The 22,787-nt window shown below is 41.1% G+C and overlaps 1 protein-coding gene across 9 annotated transcripts in view; it reads right to left on the reverse strand.

The window, feature by feature from the left end:
- The window catches only part of LOC115176943 (DNA-binding protein SATB1), a 56,558-nt gene extending 36,082 nt beyond the window's left edge, over positions 1-20,476 (reverse strand). For 7 of the 9 annotated variants that reach the window (XM_029737365.1, XM_029737359.1, XM_029737361.1 and 4 more), the window contains exons 1-4: positions 20,152-20,476; positions 6,177-6,421; positions 4,092-4,268; positions 1,472-1,598 (exon numbers count right to left, since the gene is read on the reverse strand). In XM_029737365.1, the coding sequence (XP_029593225.1) occupies positions 1,472-1,598; positions 4,092-4,268; positions 6,177-6,396 (524 nt within the window). In that variant the 5' untranslated portion in view covers positions 6,397-6,421; positions 20,152-20,476. Of the gene's footprint in view, positions 1-1,471; positions 1,599-4,091; positions 4,269-6,176; positions 6,422-7,908; positions 8,848-20,151 lie in introns of those variants that run through there. The other 2 variants (XM_029737364.1, XM_029737357.1) reach the window with 2 other exon arrangements.
- Between the last annotated feature and the right edge of the window lie 2,311 nt (positions 20,477-22,787).

Consider the following 22,787-nt stretch of genomic DNA (forward strand, 5'->3'; position numbering starts at 1 on the left):
CTGTGGCTGCTATGTGGTCTGTAAACAGTATGTGTGGGCTGTGTGGCCAGGTTGGTCATTAGAAATAGACGCCGATTTTGGATGTTTGAAAAACGTCCTGAGAACGTCGATATATGCCTTCCTCGGCTCTCACAAAAAAAAATCAAAAATAAAGATTGGCTAGCACTGGGCGCGGACTGATGATGTTCAGAGCTGGAGCATGCTGCTTAGACCACTGTGCTACTGCATTTCACAATGCTCTAGCAAGCCTTGAGAACACTGTGAATACGGATGATACCTGATGGTAATTTGTATGGTTTTTTATTATTTTGTTGTAGCCCTTTCCTGCAGTTAAATGAAATAGTGGCCTCATAAGTAGAATGGTATAAATATTTTTCATAATTTCAGAATGAATAAACATAATTTTTACGCCACAAATCTGTGTTTCTATGTCAAACGGTTTTGGTATATTTCAGTCTTCTGTGATGTATATAAAGTGTAATATTGGGATGCAAACTCAAAGTAGATTTGTTTAAGACTACCAAGAAACACTCTTGTGACCCTGATTTAACCCACTGCAGTAAAAGGTTAAGCCTTCCCCAAACCATAGCCCTAACCTTAACTATTAACGCCCAAACTGTTAACCTTTGAGTTGTTTCTGTTTTAACCCTGTAACCATGTGGAATAAAACCTGTAACCACACATAATGAAAGCATCAAAAATAGACGTTCATCCATAACACGTTGAATTTCGAAGGGAAACTATGAGATCTTGTTGGTGTGGCTACTGACTGTGGTCAACGTAAATGGTGTGTACAGTGTTACAGTAGGTGCTATGAGCAAACCTGACTGCCATGCATGGTTTTGTATGGACTGGATAGCTACCATTGCTACGTCCAGCCCATCCACCACTATCAGGTGTATGGCTGGATTCCACTTATGTATTTGCTGTTATGGCTGCTGCAAGGTCTGTGGCTATTATGATCATTTAAGTTAGTGTGGAAGCATGGAAAGCAAATGGTAGGCCTTTGTGTTGGGTGTTTAACCCAAGTTAACTAGGTACGCATGCCACACTAGACTGGCATAGGTGGGTGGTGGGGCCAGGAGGGTGGTGTGGTTGGATACTTCACTGGACTGGCATTGGGTGGGTGGTTGGTTAGGTGGGTGGTTGGTTAGGTGGGTGGTTGGTTGGTTAGGTGGGTGGTTGGTTAGGTGGGTGGTTGTGTGGGTGGGTGGTTGGTTAGGTGGTTGGTTAGGTGGGTGGTTGGTTGGTTAGGTGGGTGGTTGGTTAGGTGGGTGGTTGTGTGGGTGGGTGGTTGGTTGGTTAGGTGGTTGGTTAGGTGGGTGGTTGGTTAGGTGGTTAGGTGGGTGGGTGGTTAGTTAGGTGGGTGGTTGGTTGGTTAGGTGGGTGGTTGGTTGGTTAGGTGGATGGTTGGTTAGGTGGGTGGTTGTGTGGGTGGGTGGGTTGATTGGGCAACAGGGCGGAGACTGACCTGTGCAGCTGAATTTTCAGCGTGACCACATGGTACACGTCCTGCAGCATGTCTGCCACGGTGGCGTCCGGCGCGTCCGTCACGTAGGACAGTGGAACCGGGTTCCACTTGCCCACCTGAATGAGACCTTCAATGGAAAGAGAAACACAAACACAATCAAATGGTAAATGTTATGTTTCTCATGTTTAGACACATTCAGATAAACATTTAGAATAATACTGATTCTATATTCTATATTTTTCCAGCAAGGTCACATTAAGGTTGACATCTCTTTTCCCAGTAAGCCCCCCACCCCCCACCACCAATACATGGCATGAAAACATCCGAGCCTACACTATGTCCTACTACAGAGAATGTGGGTTATTTTGGTCAACTGTGTTGCTGTATGATAGACCAGCCTGTAATAAAGGGCAGAGGCACCTGGAAATAGCCCAGGTCTGTGTTAGAGTTGCAGTCAGCTGCAACGGGTCCTACCTTCTCTCCCACTGAGTGTTCTAGCTAGAGGTTTACAGAGCAGAGAGAGGCCCTGAGAACTCCTGAGAGGCATGTAGTTACATCCTCTGTCTGGGATCAATGTCAGCCTACGTTACTGAGCCTTCAGATCAGCTGGGAAACTATCGGAGGCCTGGACAGCTAAGACAGATGTGTGTGTGTGTGGGGAGAGTGGGGGAGGGGGCAGTGTGTGTGTGGGGAGAGTGGGGGAGGGGGCAGTGTGTGTGTGTGTGTGTGTGTGTGTGTGTGTGTGTGTGTGTGTGTGTGGGTGGATGGATGGATGGATGGATGGATGGATGGATGGATGGATAGAAGGGGGGCAGTGTGTGTGGGGTAAGCTGTGGGAGAAGCCAAATCATAGCAGGGCCAGTTCTGTAGTTCGTAGAGCGGGCATGTGCATGTGTGGGTGTGTGTGCGTGCCTGAGTTTGTACGTGTGTGTATACAGTTGAAGTCGGAAGTTTACATACACCTTAGCCAAATACATTTAAACTCAGTTTTTCACAATTCCTGGCATTTAATCCTAGTAAAATTCCCTGTTTTAGGTCAGTTAGGATCATCGCTTTATTTTAAGAATGTGAATAGTCAGAATAATAGTAGAGAGAATGATTTATTTCAGCTTTTATTTCTTTCATCACATTCCCAGTGGGTCAGAAGTTTACATAACTCAATTTAGTATTTGGTAGCATTGCCTTTAAATTGTTTAACCTGGATCAAACGTTTCGGGTAGCCTTCCACAAGCTTCCCACAATACGTTGGGTGAATTTTGGCCCATTCCTCCTGACAGAGCTGGTGTAACTGAGTCAGGTTTGTAGGCCTTCTTGCTCACACACGCTTTTTCAGTTCTGCCCACAAATGTTCTATAGGATTGAGGTCAGGGCTTTCTGATGGCCACGCCAATACCTTGACTTTGTTGTCGTTAAGCCATTTTGCCACAACTTTGGAAGTATGCGTCGGTTCATTGTCCATTTGGAAGACCCATTTGTGACCAAGCTTTTACTTCCTGACTGATGTAATGTGATGTTGCTTCAATATATCCACATAATTTTCCTCCCTCATGATGCCATCTATTTTGTGAAGTGCACCAGTCCCTCCTACAGCAAAGCACCCCCACAACATGATGCTGCCACCCCCGTGCTTCACGGTTGGGATGGTGTTCTTTGGCTTGCAAGCTTCCCCCTTTTTCTTCCAAACATAATGATGGTCATTATGGCCAAACAATTCTATTTTTGTTTCATCAGACCAGAGGACATTTCTCCAAAAAGTACGATCTTTGTCCCCATGTGCAGATGCAAACCATAGTCTGGCTTTTTTAATGCCGGTTTTGGAGCAGTGGCTTCTTCCTTGCTGAGCAGCCTTTCAGGTTATGTCAATGTAGGACTCGTTTTACTGTGGATATAGATACTTTTGGACTCGTTTCCTCCAGCATCTTCACAAGGTCCTTTGCTGTTGTTCTGGGATTGATTTGCACTTTTCGCACCAAAGTACGTTCATCTCTAGGAGACAGAACGTGTCTCCTTCCTGAGTGGTATGACGGCTGCGTGGTCCCATGGTGTTTATCCTTGCGTACTATTGTTTGTACAGATGAACGAGGTACCTTCAGGGGTTTGGAGGTCTTGGCTGATTTCTTTAGATTTTCCCATGATGTCAAGCAAAGAGGCACTGAGTTTGAAGGTAGGCCTTAAAACACATCCACAGGTACACCTCCAATTGACTCAAATGATGTCAATTAGCCTATCAGAAGCTTCTAAAGCCATGACATCATTTTCTGGAATTTTCCAAGCTGTTTAAAGGCACAGTCAACTTAGTGTATGTAAACTTCTGACGCACTGGAATTGTGAAACAGTGAATTATAAGTTAAATAATCTGTCTGTAAATTGCTGGGAATATTACTTGTGTCATGCACAAACTAGATGTCCTAACCGACTTGCCAAAACTATAGTTTGTTAACAAGAAATTTGTGGAGTGGTTGAAGAACGAGTTTTTATGACTCCAACCTAAGTGTATGTAAACTTCCGACTTCAACTGTATGTGTATGTGTGTATGTGTGTGTATCTGCGTGTGTGTGTGTATGTGTGTATGTGTGTGTGAGCGGGTCATCAATAGAGTGGGGGCTTGTGCCAGTCCTACCTTTCGCCTGTGCCGCCGAGCTGTGCGAGTAGCCCAGTGACAGAAGGGCCATCTCGATGAGCTGGTTGAACAGCATGTCTTTCCTGACGAGCACAAACTCGGCGTGCTCCTCCTTGCTGTCAAACTCGATGGGGCTCTCGTAATGCTCCACCACGCAGAACACAGGGAGCATGTTGCCTGGAGAGACACAGAGCAACACAGCGGGGGCTCAGACATGACAAATGGTGACCTTCAATGGGGGGATTAATATTACATTTCGACACAGCTGATACAGTCAGACTACCTCTATTCATGAATGAATGAATGCTAGTGCCATTCGTATTATCAGTGACAGCATAATGATAAATATTGCATTGTTTTTTATTAGAATTTCCTTATTAACGTTATTCACATTGATAGGACTAGTAGTGGTAGCGGTAGTAGATGTGGTGGTACTGTGATTTTAGTTATTCAATCATGATCAATGACATCATGATCAGAGTAATGATTTCAATGTCCTTAGTCATCATTAATGATATCATTATTCGATTTGAAATAAAGTCAAAATAAATTGAACGTTGTTCAGATGAATCTTGGCCTATCTCAGCTTTTAACCACTTTTTGACTGAGATCTGTCGATTCATTGTCAAGGAGCTCAGATCACATTAGACTGCTTCTGCCTCTGCTGTCAACCCCATATCACCTTCCCATGATGCACCACTCCAAATCCCAACACTCCAGTGCACCCTGAGGTTTACTAGTCTGTGTAAACACTGCACTGCTATTAGGTAGAAAACAAGGAATCCTTGTCCAAAGATGTTGCACTGTGCAAATTTCAAATTATACCATTTGGTTTAAAAACGTCTTTTGATGTTTCGGTGACTTAAGTTTCGGAGCATCATAACTTTTTTGGTTAAAATGTTCCTCTATAGCCTTCAGTGGTGATGATATGCAGCACACCATTCATAGAGTTTGAGCAGTTGCAATGAACCATATTTCTAATGTCCAGCATCCTGAAGATGCAAACATCTCTGACAAACAATCAATAAACGGGGCAAATGCCAGGGAATGTGCTGAAACGCTGCTTCTTTCCCTGATTTTAATAGATAGAGATCTAACAATAAAGACTGCTGTGTAGGTTCATTTGGGGATCAATACAGCCTTTGTTTTCATGGAGCGGAGAAAAACCCATGGTAAATATTATTCAGCTCAAACAATGCCCACTGTGGCCATGCGAAACTTTAGCAACAGACGCTTCGATAAATTTCACAATTTCCTCTCGAAAAAGGCTAAAAATATGCTAGAACGTTCGGAAAAACGCGAGGACAGAGTGATGTAGGGCCTGAGGATGATGATTGGGGCGGAAAATTGAACTTTCTCAGCTGGCGTTTTGCAACAAATGAGATAGGAACCAACTAAGAGTAACAGCGCATCAAGACACTCAACGCAACATTCTATGGTTCCAAAGTCCCCACAAACACCACCGAACAAACAGACGAGACATAACGGACAACCGCTAATAAACTCAGGAAAATCTGCAGGTCTGAATGCTCGTATCTAGCCCCAAAAATTCATAACATAAAAACATTATTCATGTAATGACCAGGCCAGTAGTTATATAAAAAAGCTTTGTCATCCTCTCAAAATAAAGGCCCCTTAAGTGGGGGACCTACATTCTCTATAATAAACAAAAACAGGAGAGAAACAGTGATGCAGCACTTTGCAGAATAACACAGTAATAATTCTCAAACGGCCTCGGTATAAACAATGGGTCTTCGTAGATAGGCCTAAGTGTGGGTGTGCGCACTCAGATGACTAAGGGAAATTTAAATCGGTTTGCGCAGGAAGATGGAAACAAAACCATGACAACATGACACTTGTGAACCATGAAGACATTATAATTGTAAACACAGACAGCACACACACACACACACACACACACACACTTACAACATTCCACCTCTCTCCCATCTTGCCAAACACACACAGGCCATAATTTAGGCCTACTTGTATTGAGGGTCCTTTTGAAGTGTCTGAGGGTTTATATTTTGCTATCTCACACACCTACACACATAAACACACACCACCCTGACCAGTGTCACTCACCCCTCTTGTGGCAGTTCTTGAGGAGGTGTCCCGAGGGTTTGTAGGGTACCCCGGCCAGCTTGGCCCCCGTGCTGCCCAGGCGGACCCTGCCCAGGGGGCTGCCGTTCTGTTCCAGCCGGGCCAGCTTGGCTGGGGGGGCCTTGGAGTCGCGGTCAGCCATGCTGTTGACCAGGTCACAGTTCTCCTTCCCCAGGCACGCCTCACTGAGATGGTCCATCATTCTCAGCACCTCTGCTCACTATCACCTGGGAGGAGATAAGACAGGGACACAGTCTGGGTGTTAACTCTCTGGCAGGACATTAGGGGGTTCATGGACAGGTAAGGCCTTCACACAGTAAGCACATCATATTCAAATGCATGATATGAAGTATGCCAAATGATCTTTTTAGGGTTGATTGTTTGCACATTGAAAAGGTTAGAAAAAAGAGGGTGATAACTTGTCAACATCTATCTATGGGAAAAAGCACATAACAAAAACATAACAGTTACAACAATAACTGCCTATTTTGTGCTTTCATTACTTGGCACTCACAATGTTTCGTGCCATCGTAATGTTCCCATTTTTCAGAGCATGTATTATGTATGTCTGTCCCACTACGGATTCCCATATGGTGGGCAAACATGCCCATTTTTGTGCAAACACATTCATTTGCAGAAAGATTCCACTCCGATGATTACTGCAGTTCACAGCACAAGCCCACAAGCCTTGCAACAGTGAAGTGAAGGCTGAGAGAGTAGAGCTAAACATATTCAGCCTGAGTCACTTTCAGCACTCCCCCCCAAAAAAAATTACCAGACAGGCTTTGTGGGAAAAAAGCATAAAAAGGCAAAGGACCTGAAGAACATTGTTATGATAAAGTGGTATCACATGTGCCTAAACAGGGCATGATATGGGGAAGAAAAATTGTGTGGGAGGTCTCTTTAAATTGCTCTTTAAATTTAAGAGAAGACTGCAAAATGTGAGGTAAAACTAAATGAAAGCAGTACCATTGGAAAGAATGCTTATACCTTTGAGCCTATCAGAAATGAAAAGTGCAATCAGAAAAAAGAATGGAAGTCTGATATGCTGGATACACCTGATTATTGAAAACACATTTTCATTTTAAACCAGGCAAGTCAGTTAAGAACAAATTCTTATCTACAAAGGCAGCCTACCGGGGAACAGTGGGTTAACTGCCTTGATCAGGGGCAGAACAACAGATTCTTACTTTGTCAGCTTGGGGATTCAATACAGCAACCTTTTGGTTACTGGCCCAACACTCTAACCACTAGGCTACCTGCCGCCCACATACACAGCCACTGACTGCAGGAAGCACACAATCAACACCTTGACAACTGAATGACAGGGTTAAACACCTAATACACACCATTTGCTTTAGCAACATTTGAATAAGTATTTGTTATGGTGTTTCATTTTTTTTTTTTTTAAATAAGGCTACATTCAGTTGGGTTATTATACAGTGTTTACATTGTGCAATAGAAAGTTACAAAATATATATTTAAACAAAAACTGAACAGGTCAAAATAATGTACCCCCACCTTCCCACCAGCACAGAAATGATCATGAACTATCTCATTAATGATATGCAACGAAGCAACTAATTGTTTAAATAGGGGCAACAGAATCCAGACCCGGACATGATGGAGATCCAGGGCAGGATTTCTGAATGACCTTTAAAAAGACAAGCAACAGTGCAAAACACAAGTTAAGTTACATTTAGGGCAAACCAACCTGAAACTCAGCACTTCAAAACTCGAAAGCATATAATGCAGTCTTGGTGAACGTTGCCTTCTTCAAGTTTGTCAAGGGAAAGAAAACTTCAATGTCTGATGCTTTCTAGGTTTAAATGATAGGTCCTCTACAGAAATGTGTTCTTCTTTTGAGAGATGAAAGGTTGATATACAAAAGAGCAACCCAAATCTATATAAAAGAAGACGTCGAGACAGACTGGGATACGATAACATTGGTAAGGAATTAAGTCTGTACAGTATAGCCTAAATAAATCGAATTATTTGCTCAGTCGTGAATAGAACATCGGATAGTGATAAGCGGTGCTGAAATCTGTTATTTCTACCAGTCGCGAACAATCCTGATGTATAAACGCATACAAAAATAACGTGTATTCAATAAATTCGGCTTCTCTAGAATTTTTTTTTTATCGACAATGATCTGCTATCTCATGTAGAGACGATGGCGCAACGATATGCACACCCATGTTAAAAAGTGCGATTTACTTTCCAATGTCGAGTTAAGGCTTGCTATGGATGCATAACAGCTGCTTGCGATATGTGTTCTTTCTGTTGGTTTGATTTGCGTCCGGACGGGAGCTCTTCTTTCTTTCTCGCTTTCCCCTTCTGTGTCCCCATTAAATTATGAGTTGTATTGACTCATCACTCCCCTTGCTGGTGCTGCCTGTGCTTTCCCTTTCTCCTCCTCATTTCAAAAGAAAACACCCCTAAAACAAGACGATTTAACCCGCATGTCGAGTGTTGAAGGCAGCCACTCGCGACAGCCGATGTCCTGGCGGAGTGTAGAACCTAAAATAAAGTAAAAAGTGCAAAGAAAACAGAGGATGGTGCGATTTCCGGCTGTGCGCGCAGGAATTTTTAATCAGCTTGATTAGAGTGAGGCGGTTCTGCATTTATTACTGAATAACACACACACACACACACACACACACACATGCACATACACAGAGGCGCGCATAGGCTATACATATTCGAGATGCTATGCGAATGGACATTATATAGGCTACAGGAGGACCATGTGGAAATTGTTAAAATAGGCCGATATAAACCGCGCATCACTGAAACGCTATCTGAGAGAGCACAATGGAATAACTCCCATGCCATTTTGACTATTGATCTACGTCAGTCCTGAGTAGCCTACTCGACCCGTAAGCTATTCTTATTGTGCATACAAATAAATAAACAAACAAACAAAATTGGTATCCCGAATTATAATAGGCTGTTTATTTGTTTATTACATGGTTACTATTATTTTCCTGAACTTTTCCCATAATAAGATGAATAATAACCTTCAATAATAATGCCAGAATCCGATATTAGGATTATTGAAGAGAGATGAAATCTGTTAGGTGTGAACACAAGCCTGTTAAATGTGTTTGCATATCACTTAGAGGTGCCTCACCGGCTGAATATGTCTTATTGCTACAGCACACATCATAGAAGTAGAGGGTGGTGAGCAAAAGCTGTTCTGGTGCCTTTCTAAATAGCTTATGTACACAGTGCATTCATTGCACACATGCTACGAGCAGCCCTACACACAGGTGACAACGCAATAGAGAGCATAGCCAATCCTCTACTACTAAAAAGATTGGATTACGGTACTGACTTTCCCTGACCACAAATATGGCACTGTCCTAACCTCGAGAGAGGGGGGACTGGGAGAGAGTGAGCGTGACCTTCCCAAGACCCTAGAGGCGCACCTCAAGGGCATCACTGTCAAGGCAGGTGCCTTACAACTTCTGTTGAACAAAGTATTGTCTATAACGGAAAGCAATGTTGCTGTCTATTACTATATACATCACAACACAATTATTCTTGCTCAAATGGGAATGTGCACAGCACAGCACTGCTATAAAACATCCGTCTGTACAAACAACGTAGAGATAACATCAATTGTCACACAGAATCAAAGAATGTAAATCATTACAGTTATCCTGCATACCCTGGGAAAAAACACTATTCTACATGAAATGATTGTCAGCAGGGGACAATAAACAAAAACAAATGTGGGTGTAAATACTTGCAGAGACAGACCAAGATATTAGGTACAGTATATCATGCATGTTGTCAACACAACATGAAAACAAGGCAGTCCAGATTCAGAAAAAAAGCTAAAAAGGAAACCAACCAAAACAGGATGCATTAATACCTGGCAAACCATAAACACAAACTCTAAATATGCAGTGATTGCCTACCTCTTTGGTCAAACACAGAGGAAATGCTACATATAGAAACAAAATGTTATATATATATTGTAGTATTTAATCATAAACCATGGTAAGGCCTATAGCTCCCAGAAATGTAAGCCAAATCATAAATCTCCTCCCACACAAAAAAACGGTTGTTTTGTCAATAACACACATAGAGGCGAGCAGAAGGAAATATGTGAGGGGAAAAGATTTGTCATAAAAAGTCCAACTCTTCAAAAGAGGGTTTCTCTTAAATTCCTGAGAGATGATTCCTAGAGGTGAGACATCTTGAGCTCAGGGAAACTCTTAGTTCATAACTGTTTACGGAGTTTTAAGCCAAGAAGGTAATACTTTATCGTGTTCAAGCTTTATAAGGATTGATACAGCAGGTGACCTCTTTATCGTATACAAATGTGAGTGTTTGATGTTTTTTGATAGAAAGAACACCCGAGTCACTGTATTCCCAATTAATGTATTGTTGAAAAACGTTTGAGCCGGAAGTAAACAGAGCAAGGTAAGAGTAGGCGCTATCAAGTTGAGATAGAACACTGTCTTGAGTAAACAACAACACCGAGCTCAATGTCAGTCGCTTTCAACGTGGTGAGTCTGTGCTGCCGGTAAGTGATGCTGTCCCATGTCTGTGGCCTGTCACAGGAAACGCATACTGTATGCTCCAATGTTAAAACCTTACTGTCTAAGGTTCAAACTAGTCGGATGTATGTCACAATTCAATAAACTTAGTAGCCTATCTAGAAACTGTTGGGTTGAACAGAGATGTAAAAACTGGCTAAACTGCCAAATTCATACTGCATTCATCAACAGAGTACTGCAGTATTACATTGTGTTAATCAACTAAGGTGCATGATAACAAAGATGAAAAGGACAACGCAATATTCTGGGGCTATTACTATGTTACTACAGTGTTACTACTGGTGATGTAGTAAAATGTACAAGAACAACTATCAATCTTTTTGGGTCAAATCCGTTGCTCATTTCACATGATATCACCTGTAATAGCAGGGTCAACGTTTTATTTAACACACTGGGAAAAGTCAAAGCTAAATACATCAAAATGTTTATTATCAAAATAGTTGTGAGAGACAACACATGACGCTCGCTGTACATTTGGTTGGGTGTACGTTTTCATATCTGTCAGAGTGGGCATGGAAATAGAAATAACAGCGAATGCGAGCTATTGTCGGGCAAATTGTTATCTGCCGTGACGCAAGCAGACGCTGTCATTTCCACTGTGATTGTGGGAGACCATCAGAGAGCATTGATTACCCTGCCAGCCAGGTTCTGGCATTGCCAACAGGTGCTGCCACTGCCAGCGACGTTGGCACCAACATGGCTGTGAAAACCCTCTGACATCCAGAAGGGCACAGATTTGCACTGACTACACCACTGAATCAACAGTACTGATTATCAATTAACATATAGGTTTTTGTATCAGAGAGAATAAAATATTTTTCACACTGAAAGGCCTCTATCAATACCAGCTGATTACAAACACACTATTGTGATAGATTTACCAGGGCCAAGGCGTATGTGTTATTACATGTTTGTAAGAGATGGGTGATGTTATAGCTGAGCTCTTTATTATGAAGCAGTGACATGCACATCTTCAATAAAATAAACGACGTCAACATAATGAATGTCTTTAAAGATGTATCTCTGTTAAATAGTGTAATACTTGAGCCATATGATTTAGTTACAATATTTTACAACACCTACTCATGTTCCCCTCTATTGTGCTGTCAGCTTTGCCATCTTTTGCACCACCATATTATATAACTTTACAGTTATTATTGCAATATTGTAGCCCCTTCTTTGACCCTCACTATACCATCACATAAAATGATCATGAAGTCCCTTGTTAAATAATGGAGAGAAAATAAGTACAAGGTCAGTTTTAACAACCAGTTTGTAATCTACTCTTTAACATGTTAAGATCCTGCAAAAGAAAGTGGCATGAGTGAACGCTGCAATATTGGCTTAGCGTCTAGGACGACGTGGTTTCTTTGTTGTCCCAGACGCTGGACGCGTCATCACACACAGTATGTAGGTGTTGTGATGTCTTCATGCTCACCACTTTAATGGGCATTAATACGATTATTTGGATTATCTAATACAAATGAGTCTGTCTGCGTCTTAGCAGTGTGTGAATACTAACAGCATGGGGTAATGCTGTCAGTGCAGACCTCAGCTTGCTGTGTAGGATCTGGGATATATGTGTAGGATCTGGGATATATGTGTAGGATCTGGGATATATGTGTAGGATCTGGGATATATGTGTAGGATCTGGGATATATGTGTAGGATCTGGGATATATGTGTAGGATCTGGGATATATGTGTAGGATCTGGGATATATGTGTAGGATCTGGGATATATGTGTAGGATCTGGGATATATGTGTAGGATCTGGGATATATGTGTAGGATCTGGGATATATGTGTAGGATCTGGGATATATGTGTAGGATCTGGGATATATGTGTAGGATCTGGGATATATGTGTAGGATCTGGGATATATGAAAGCACACAAAAAAAGAAGGCACTAACAAGCCAATGAGGAATTCAATAATCTGTGTATTATTAATATTAATATTGGTGTGAATGTGTCAATTAATATTAATATTGGTGTGAATGTGTCAATTAATATTAATATTGGTGTGAATGTGTCAATTAATATTAATATTGGTGTGAATGTGTCAATTAATATTAATATTGGTGTGAATGTGTCAATTAATATTAATATTGGTGTGAATGTGTCAATTGATATTAATATTGGTGTGAATGTGTCAATTGATATTAATATTGGTGTGAATGTGCACAAATTCCCTCTCCACTAATGAGATATTGTTTATACAGTAGTAGGTATTTGCAAGAGTGTGTTTGCATTGAGAGTGTGTAGACAGCAAACCAATTACCAAAGTCACATGAAAACTTGAATAGGATAGTGTCCGGTGCAAATTGTTTTAGTTGAAGGGACATTTCCAGCAGTACAGCATGGTGTGCCACATATAAAAATGAACTATTACTAAAAAGACATTAGTGAGAAACTGAGAGATCCTTTGAGTACTCAGTCGTTAAGCAGTGAACCTGAATATGAAAGATATTCCATATCAACAATGGATAGTGTTCTTTAAACTGAACGAGTTGTAGGCTCTCTATTAGGGCCTCATAGTCAGTATGGTTTTGAATTAAAAGTGAAAGAAGGTAAAATTCTGATTTGGCAGTGTTGTGTCATCATCGGAGAAGGAGAGTGAGATTCAAATGAACACCAATGTCCAAAGTAGAACTGGACGACGTCCCCACTCACTTACTGGAAGACCTTTTCACTTTCCTCTGAACAGGCCTCACAGTATGTGTCAAGTCGTAGACGCCGGCATCAAAGAGTAAACAGAAATGAGACAGTGACGATTTTGAGAAGCCGCGCGCTCTTACAAAATATACCATTTTGCCTCACAGAACGGACCTCTGACGCCCACCACTAGGAAGATGTGTGGTGTGCACTGTTCCCCCACACACGGAAACACAGGTTTCTCAGTATCCGAGAGTGAGCTAGTCTCGGCTCTGTGTCTGTCTGGGCCTATATGCATCATAAGGTCAAGACCACTGTCCCGAGCCACAGCAGCCGTAGCGACAGTGGTGCCACGACGACGACCGGGCCATTATTAACACAGGGCCAGAGCTGGACTCGTTTTAGTCTGCCCACAGTAATCTTTATTAATGATTCAAAACAAATGATTGTGTCCCCGAGACTGGTGAGAGGACCCTGTATCGGCTTGTTTATCCCCCTTCGCTTTTATCGAATTATAAAACAAATTAGTCATAGAACAATCAACAAGCATCAGTTTCAGAGCCTTGGAAATGACTTTTCTGTCACTGGTTGCAGGGCCAGTGCTCATCACATGACTGAATAATTACAACTCTAATTTCTGCCTCGTGGATTGCAAGACATCAACAATTAATAGCTAGAGAGACAGGGTTGTGTGTTTCGGAAAGCGACACTGAAGATGGCTTTGTCCACACTTTGTTGTTAAGCTACACAGTGAGGGGGAGGCTAAAGATGGTGCAAAGGATGCCATATACTCTGCTGTGGAGGACACTTGAAAGGACAAAACTACGGTTGGTGCAGGAGAACTCTTAAGAGGGTTAAGTGAATGTGGGCAGGTGATACGCATTTTTACTATGCCCAGTACACAGAAAGGCTACTGAGCAAACCATTCCATAGGCCTGGGTGGGAGCATTGGATAAGGAGTGCAAACTTGTCAATGCAGTATTATCTACATATTTTCCTCTGCACATGTAATCTGCAGTCAAAGGATTCATCCACCACTGTACAAAACATTTGACAAGGGAATGGTTGAGGTTGTGTTAGTGTGTACAAGAGAATAGAGTATCGGTTGAAATTGTTTCATCGGAGTATGTGGGTGGGTATTAACAACCTGATCTTAGCAGGATGCGAATTCCACCAAAGCACTCGATTCCTTTTTTGTTGCATTATCTGAACAAAGGATTCAGGAAAACCTACACAGATTGGATAATGACAAGCATAAAAATAAAACACAATCACATTTTTTCAAGAAATCAAAACATATGCTGGGCCTGAAATAAGGTGATTTGAATTATAAAAAGTTCAAGGTATCAGTCAACATGTATTTCAAATTGTGTTTGTTATGGTGCCGTGAAGCATGCAAACAATTGCTATTCCATTTTTTACAGAAATGTCATTTTGCCAAACCGTGACAGAATCGACATGACAGACTTTGGTTATTTATCTCTGTGGAAAGACAGGCTCCCCATTCAACCGAACAGTGCTGATTGTGAGGACCAGAAACAATGCAAGCTTTTATCGTTAAGCCAAGGAATCTGGATCAACAGTATGCAAAGCATATGCCAAAATAAATTGTTTTCAACATGCTGGGGCAACATATCCCCCTTTTAAAGGAGTCTCAGATCATGGCAAAATGTGCTGTAACTCTGCAGTTACAGCGCATCCAGGGTGGTATGTCTGTAATTGTCAGGCCTTTTTACATTTTTGACACTGAGCCCTGGAATGTGTAAACAATCCCTATTAAGACAAAGACCCTTTTCCCCAACTGGTTGCAGCATGTCATCAAAAAGTCTCAGATTCATTGTTACCTTTGTTCTCTATTAGCAATCATAACAGACCTATTTCCTAGGAGGTGGAATCCCCAAAGAGCCACACATTAAAAAAACGAGACAGGCCTCTTATTTACTGGCGACAGTCTAATAAATGCATTTGCTGGCAGCTAAACAAGTATTTACTCTGCTCCCTACCACAGGTATAATTTCACTGTTTGCTGAGCTGTTATTTCTACAGTGCTAATTATCGAGGGTGGTAAAGACGATTAATGGTTTTACCCTAGATATCAGTCTCAGCACAGCGAGACACAACCCAACTCTAAACTCTCCAAGTACTTGGCCGTATGAATTTGAATAATGTAGAGATCTTCGTAGGAGGTATTTTGAAGAAGCCCCAGACTGTTAGCTACACCCTAACCTGAAGCCATCGTTTAGCCGCAAAAGTCTGGAGGTTTTATCATTTAGCGTCAACATCTTTTTTTTCTTCTTCTTCAAAAACAAGCTACAACTGCAAGAAGCTTGAGTGAATAATTCAGTTTCAAACGTCAGTGTTGTTGAGTGTCATTGAGCTTTTATCATGTGTTCTTGAGGAGAAGTTCCACATCAGTAGCAAAGAGGAAACCTCTATGATGTACTGTACTGCCTAATTGGTCTCTTAGGGTCAATACATGAACTGAAGACGTTGTTTCCTCTCACCCACCTATTATGTACGTTAGTATCTATTACTGTGTACTTCCAACCCTACATCCCTTACCACAACTGCTGTTTAACTGCTGTGGGGACCTCATCTGAAAGAGCACTATGAGTTGCACACCCTACTCCTGTCTTCTGTACGGTATGTTAGGAGCAGCAGCCAACGTTCAGCTGAGCCTGCAAAGCCTCCGCTTCCTCAGAATCTTCTCCCGTATGCTAGACCGACCTGACAAATGAAGTGGCAATTATTGGAGATGTGAGGCAAAAGTGCCACCAAGATGAGTAGGGTGGAGAGGAGAGGGAGAGATCCCCTAGGTGTGTTTCTAACAGTTCTCAAACAGTAGGTTGATTTCCTGCTATTACAGAGCAGTCAATAACAAAGACGCACACTACTTTCACTTTGGTGCCCTGACAAATATAACCCGACTTTTGATAACCTCAAAAACATCTATAGGCAAAGACAGGCAGTTAAATGTCTTAGTATTTCTGCTGCTTTTATTCTTGATAATTGATCGCCTTATGGTCATTATTACATGTCAAAGGAATTTGCAAAAGGGTATGTGAACATGAGACCTTTATGGCACAATGATAGGCTTCTTCTGAGCATGATCTGTGTCCTGTTAGGTATCTGGACTGTTAGCACTGTGCTCACCATCTGACTTGTGTCGTTCCTGTCAAATAAGGTTAAGTAACAGATTTGGGTAAAAGATCAAGGAGTGTGTGTGTGTGTGTGTGTTTGTGTTTGTGTGTGTGTGTGTGCCACTTTCACAACGGCTAGCTAAGTGTTAAGACTGGTTTTAGTAAGTAGAAAGTGAGACTGAGAGGGCTAACAGCAGCGCTCAACGTTCAGTCTTTCATCTTAAACAGGACTTACAAGAAGTGACACGGTCGCTCAAACAGGAAATGGGCTGTGACATTGTTCTGTGAAATAGTGACCAGATTAACCACAACAGCTCCTCAAACGGTGAGAGATTTGACAAGATACAATCACCTCTATTAAAACCATAACCTGGTTTTCTCCAGCTTGTGCCACTTTGACATCTTAAAAAATGCATGAGCGCTACTAATGGCAGGACTATCACACTCTCAGCATACAGGACTATCACACTCTCAGCATATAGGACTATCACACTCTCAGCATACAAGACTATCACACTCTCAGCATACAGGACTATCACACTCTCAGCATACAGGACTATCACACTCTCAGCATACAGGACTATCACACTCTCAGCATACAGGACTTTCACACTCTCAGCATACAGGACTATCACACTCTCAGCATACAGGACTATCACACTCTCAGCATACAGGACTATTACACTCTCAGCATACAGGACTATCACACTCTCAGCATACATGACTATCACACTCTCAGCATACATGACTATCACACTCTCAGCATACAGGACTATCACACTCTCAGCATACAGGACTATCACACTCTCAGCATACAGGACTATCACACTATCAGCATACAGAGCTATCACACTCTCAGCATACAGAGCTATCACACTCTCAGCATACAGGATTATCACACTCTCAGCATACAGGACTATCACACTCTCAGCATACAGGACTATCACACTCTCAGCATACAGGACTATCACACTCTCAGCATACATGACTATCACACTCTCAGCATACAGGACTATCACACTCTCAGCAAACAGGACTATCACACTCTCAGCATATAGGACTATCACACTCTCAGCATACAGGACTATCACACTCTCAGCATACAGGACTATCACACTCTCAGCATACAGGACTATCACACTCTCAGCATACAGGACTATCACACCCTCAGCATACAGGACTATCACACTCTCAGCATACAGGACTATCACACTCTCAGCATATAGGACTATCACACTCTCAGCATACAGGACTATCACACTCTCAGCGTTACAAGACTATCACACTCTCAGCGTTACAGGACTATCACACTCTCAGCATACAGGACTATCACACTCTCAGCATACAGGACTATCACACTCTCAGCATACAGGACTATCACACTCTCAGCATACAGGACTATCACACTCTCAGCATACAGGACTATCACACTCTCAGCATACAGGACTATCACACTCTCAGCATACAGGACTATCACACTCTCAGCATACAGGACTATCACACTCTCAGCAAACAGGACTATCACACTCTCAGCATACAGGACTATCACACTCTCAGCATACAGGACTATCACACTCTCAGCATATAGGACTATCACACTCTCAGCATACAGGACTATCACACTCTCAGCATACAGGACTATCACACTCTCAGCGTTACAGGACTATCACACTCTCAGCATACAGGACTATCACACTCTCAGCAAACAGGACTATCACACTCTCAGCATACAGGACTATCACACTCTCAGCATACAGGACTATCACACTCTCAGCATACAGGACTATCACACTCTCAGCATACAGGACTATCACACTCTCAGCACACAGTCAGCAGTGGAAAGAAAAATGTTTACGCTCTAGATTAGTCTAATCAACTTCTTCTATAACATATTGCATAGGCTAGTTAGAAATATTAGACATACAAACTTTTGCTCCTGTAAAATAATACTTTAAACATAACTATGGTAAATGCAATTCCCCATATCATGCTGATTTTACCTAATGTCCCTGTGGAATAATTGTTTTAATAAATAAATATTTTCCAATTAGCATTATTTTACAATATTAGCTGATATAAAGACACCATAACATATTTCAGGGCTGAGACAATAGACAGCTTGTTTACCTATTGGTGATCAGTGAATCAGATCAGATGAATCTAAGTCAGCAGCAATGCTAGTGATTATGGCATGTCAAGAATCCAAGCCGTACTGAGATATATGAAAGAGACTGTCGAACCTGAACAAAACCACAACACAACTATGCCCACACAATCTCACAATGGCACACTACAACTTCCCATAACTGCCCTTACACACACACTCATCTGGATCTTAATGAAAACACCTTATCAGCACAATTACAAAAACCTCAATTAGAAAAAAACTCAAGGCCATCCATTACTACTTTTACCCAGTATGCTCACTATCAGTTGCAATACATGTTGTCAACTCAACCATTGCAAAAGGGGATATTCAATATGTTCGCAGTCCACTTTATTTTGTATTTATTATTTGAGTTCCATTAGGCTACAAGGCATTTGATTATGAAGCTATTATAAAGCAATTATTAATAAAGTTCAGCGTTAGATATATAAGTAGTACGGTATAATAACTATGTTCTCTGACTATTAAAGATCACCTATTGTTTGAATCCTGGAAAATGTAAAGTTATCTGGATAACTATCTTAAACTATATGGATTAATTGGAATGTGTGAGTTCTGTCTTAAGATAAGCATAGACTCAAGTTTGAACGATTATCACTTGACTTCATAAAACACCCATTGACAAAAGGGGGGGGGCTATCATGGCCTGTTGGTATAGGGTAATAGACTACTTAGTCTACTTGTTATTAACACGTGATGCAAACTGTCACGTTCAGAATGTATTTAATTAATCTAACAGCATGTCAAACAATTGACGCGACAAAAAAAATTATAATAATTGTCAAAGACACTGTTATCTATGCCTATATACAGTTGTATAACAATAAAGGTGGCTAATGTTTTTCTATTGTGGTTATTCCAAGACATCACTCAAAACAAATACTGGTCATGTAATGCATTTTTCTAGCCAAGTTTGCAGGTAGCCTATAGGCTACATGACGGAACTGAAAAGATAAGGAAGCACAGAGTTGGTGCGTTCCCTCAAGATGAGCAATATACATGAATCGGTTTAACCTCATTCATGGGTGCCTATTAAGTCTGGAATTATTATTTACAACTGAACTAAACGCGACACAAAAGTATAGACATTTACATATTATAGCCTATTGTAGTATTTCATCTTTAGCCTATCATAAATCATGCACTCAGAACGTAGAGATTGTCTTCTCTAAATAGAAGACATAAATGTGCCTATATTTAGATGCATTTTGGCCTTTAGGTCGGTTATCGAGAAGGGTCTGAAAACTGTTGGTCAACAACTGACTTAAACGCTTACTGTGAAAGTCTACTTCCGTTCATTCAAGGATCACACCTACATTTTTAAAATAGGTGGACATTCCAGTCTGTCCGTAGCCTACAAAATAGCAAATAGCAAAAATAATGAATTGAAAGAGAAAAAATGAATTCAGGAGAACATTTAACAATACCTTCAAAGTTAGCAGTTACCGTGAAGCCTCTTGTTTTCCATCAAAAGTTCAGAATTCTAATAGAGACTGCTCCACCTTGACGGATCCAAAACTGCTCGGGAAATTCCTACGGTTGAGAGGGACACACGAGCTGTCAAAACTGCACTCGCAAAGACTGCGCAAAGCTGAACTTCGGAGAGCCAGAATTGAGCGCAAATGCGAGCAACGTGTGCTGCGCGAGTGTGCTAGATTTGAGTAGCGGCATGAGAGGAGGGTTTCTTTGAAAGGGTGGCAGGTAAACGAACCGCCCCTCCCCGTTTCTGATGCTCAAATCGATGATTTGCCAGCTGTGGCGCAGCTTGTCTCGTGCCCCACTTTGGTTTTTCCAACGCTCTTCTCCCGGCGCGCTCTCCTCCCGGCGCGCTCTCCAGGGTCTCCAGGGAGCTCGACGCGGGAGTAGCACATAGGAGCCGACTGCCAGGAGAGCGTTCACACTCATTCATTTTCATATCTACACGCCACATGTTTGGGTGTCAAGAAAAACGACTGATAATATAAAACATTGCATGTTCATAAGATACATTTGTTTGAGGGTGCGCATAGCCTCTTTTTTTTAACAATGGTGCATGGCAAACGGTTCATTATATTGTCCAAACTCTCAAATTGCTCCTGCCGGATAATATAAAACTATACAGGCTTCCTAGGCAGTGGTTTGTAGTGTTGGTATCCAACCTGGTCTCAGAGCACAACATCAAGTATCAAATCAATTACAGCACCGCTTATCATAGCCTAACATTACATCCACGGTTAACCAAACAAGCGATAAAATAACCTCTTCATTGTTTCATGTACATCAATGTCTGTTGAAAAGACAATAAAAAACTGCTATACGAGACAAACTTGTTAAAAGGCTTTTGTATTGCAAATATAACACACACACACACACATTTAAAAAGAACAATAATTACATTTACAACGAATAAAATGTAAAAATAACAATAATAACATATAAATAATATAGCCTACTTTCTATGTAAGAAAAATGCCTTTGGCATTCTATACCTACCGTTTAAATCACTTAAGATAGCAAGCTGTTGCTTCAGCCATAGTTAATACAGTAGCCGAAAATTGCGCATTGATGGCTACTGTATGGCACAATCGAATTGAAAATCGTCTTGTGGTCGATAAGAGTGCCACCTGTAAGGCTTTATTAGTCCAAAGCTAATAAAATACTGAATTAGATTTTCTATCTAATTTTACTCTATTAGGTTATTGGATTATGCCTGTTTGAAAATGTGTTAACAATTTAACAAAATGCGGTTGGAGGGATATGTGTTGAGAAAAAAAGAACATCTACATGTATTTAATTTGCTAAAAGTTAATTGCAGTCTATATGAGAGGTTTTCTCAAATTTCTAGTAAAATGAGTTTAGCTAAATCCTATAGTTTCACATGTATAAATATAGTAAGGGGTGGGTTGAAAATATAAATGCAGTGGGTTAAAAACATTTTGCCAATGTGAAAACGTGCGTAATGCTTTGTAAAGTATAGGCAAATAAATGTAGGTAACTATGATATGTTTCATAATGTGACTTAAAAATGAGTGATCGAAAGACTAGTCAATGATGGCCATGGACTGCAAAGGGAATGCATTTGAAAACATTGAAAGGAACGGAGTGGTTGTATAACATGACCAAACTATGTGGCCTTTGGGCAAGAGGACGTGGTCATTTAATTGTATAATTGCCTTTTCCTCAGAATGTGTTATCTAATACATTTTTGGAATAAGGCTAAAGGTACTTCTAGGATGATGTAATGAGGACTGTTTTTTAATCCTATATGATAGTCCAATATAGTCCTATATGATAGTTACAGAATGTTCTCCCTCGTGTGTGTGCGTGTGTTTGTGTGTGTGTGCGTGCGTGTAGAATACATTGTCTGGACTAAGTGATTGACAATTTGATCTTTTGATTTATTATTTTAACGTGCACACAGAGGTACCAGTAGCTGCAGCTCAACATAAAGAACTAAACTAAAATCACAGAAGGAGTTGTAGCATAACAATTACTTGACTGGTAGGCCTACTACTTTGTAACAAGTAAGATTGAGTGTAATGTTAACTATTTCAAATGGTTCTATATGGATGCAGGTTTATTGTAAGGCACAGGAAGAAATAATTCTCAGAAAGATGTTTTTGTTGTGGGTTTGGGAATCCACAAAAGCTATTTTGGTTTCATGATGAGTTATATCTGAAACCTACATTAAAAACTTCAGTTTCTCCATATGATTCACGATTGCACGCACATTTACTGCACTCTCATGGGAGAATGAAGTGGGTTCCAAAGTTACAGTTAAAGGGATTCGGAGTTTACGTTTTTTACTGTTATTTCATGTTTAAGTTTGTAATTTGCCTCAATAGAAGTTAAAGATATGGATAACAAACAATGTACGTATTTACTCAAATGTAGGCGATCCTCCACTTGATTAGTTGCTGAAGCACTGGTATGTTTTTCCCACTTCAGCCACAAGGGGGACTACTATGACGTTTGCATCAGACAGATGGCAGAACTCAGAGGACGGAAGCAGAAAAGTGATGACCTTTTCTCCCATAATCCTGATTTCTCACCCATCAGTTTGGGGACATTTTATACAATTATT

This window comes from Salmo trutta, chromosome 37 (assembly GCF_901001165.1).
Source record: "Salmo trutta chromosome 37, fSalTru1.1, whole genome shotgun sequence".
Classification (NCBI taxonomy): Eukaryota; Metazoa; Chordata; class Actinopteri; order Salmoniformes; family Salmonidae; genus Salmo; species Salmo trutta.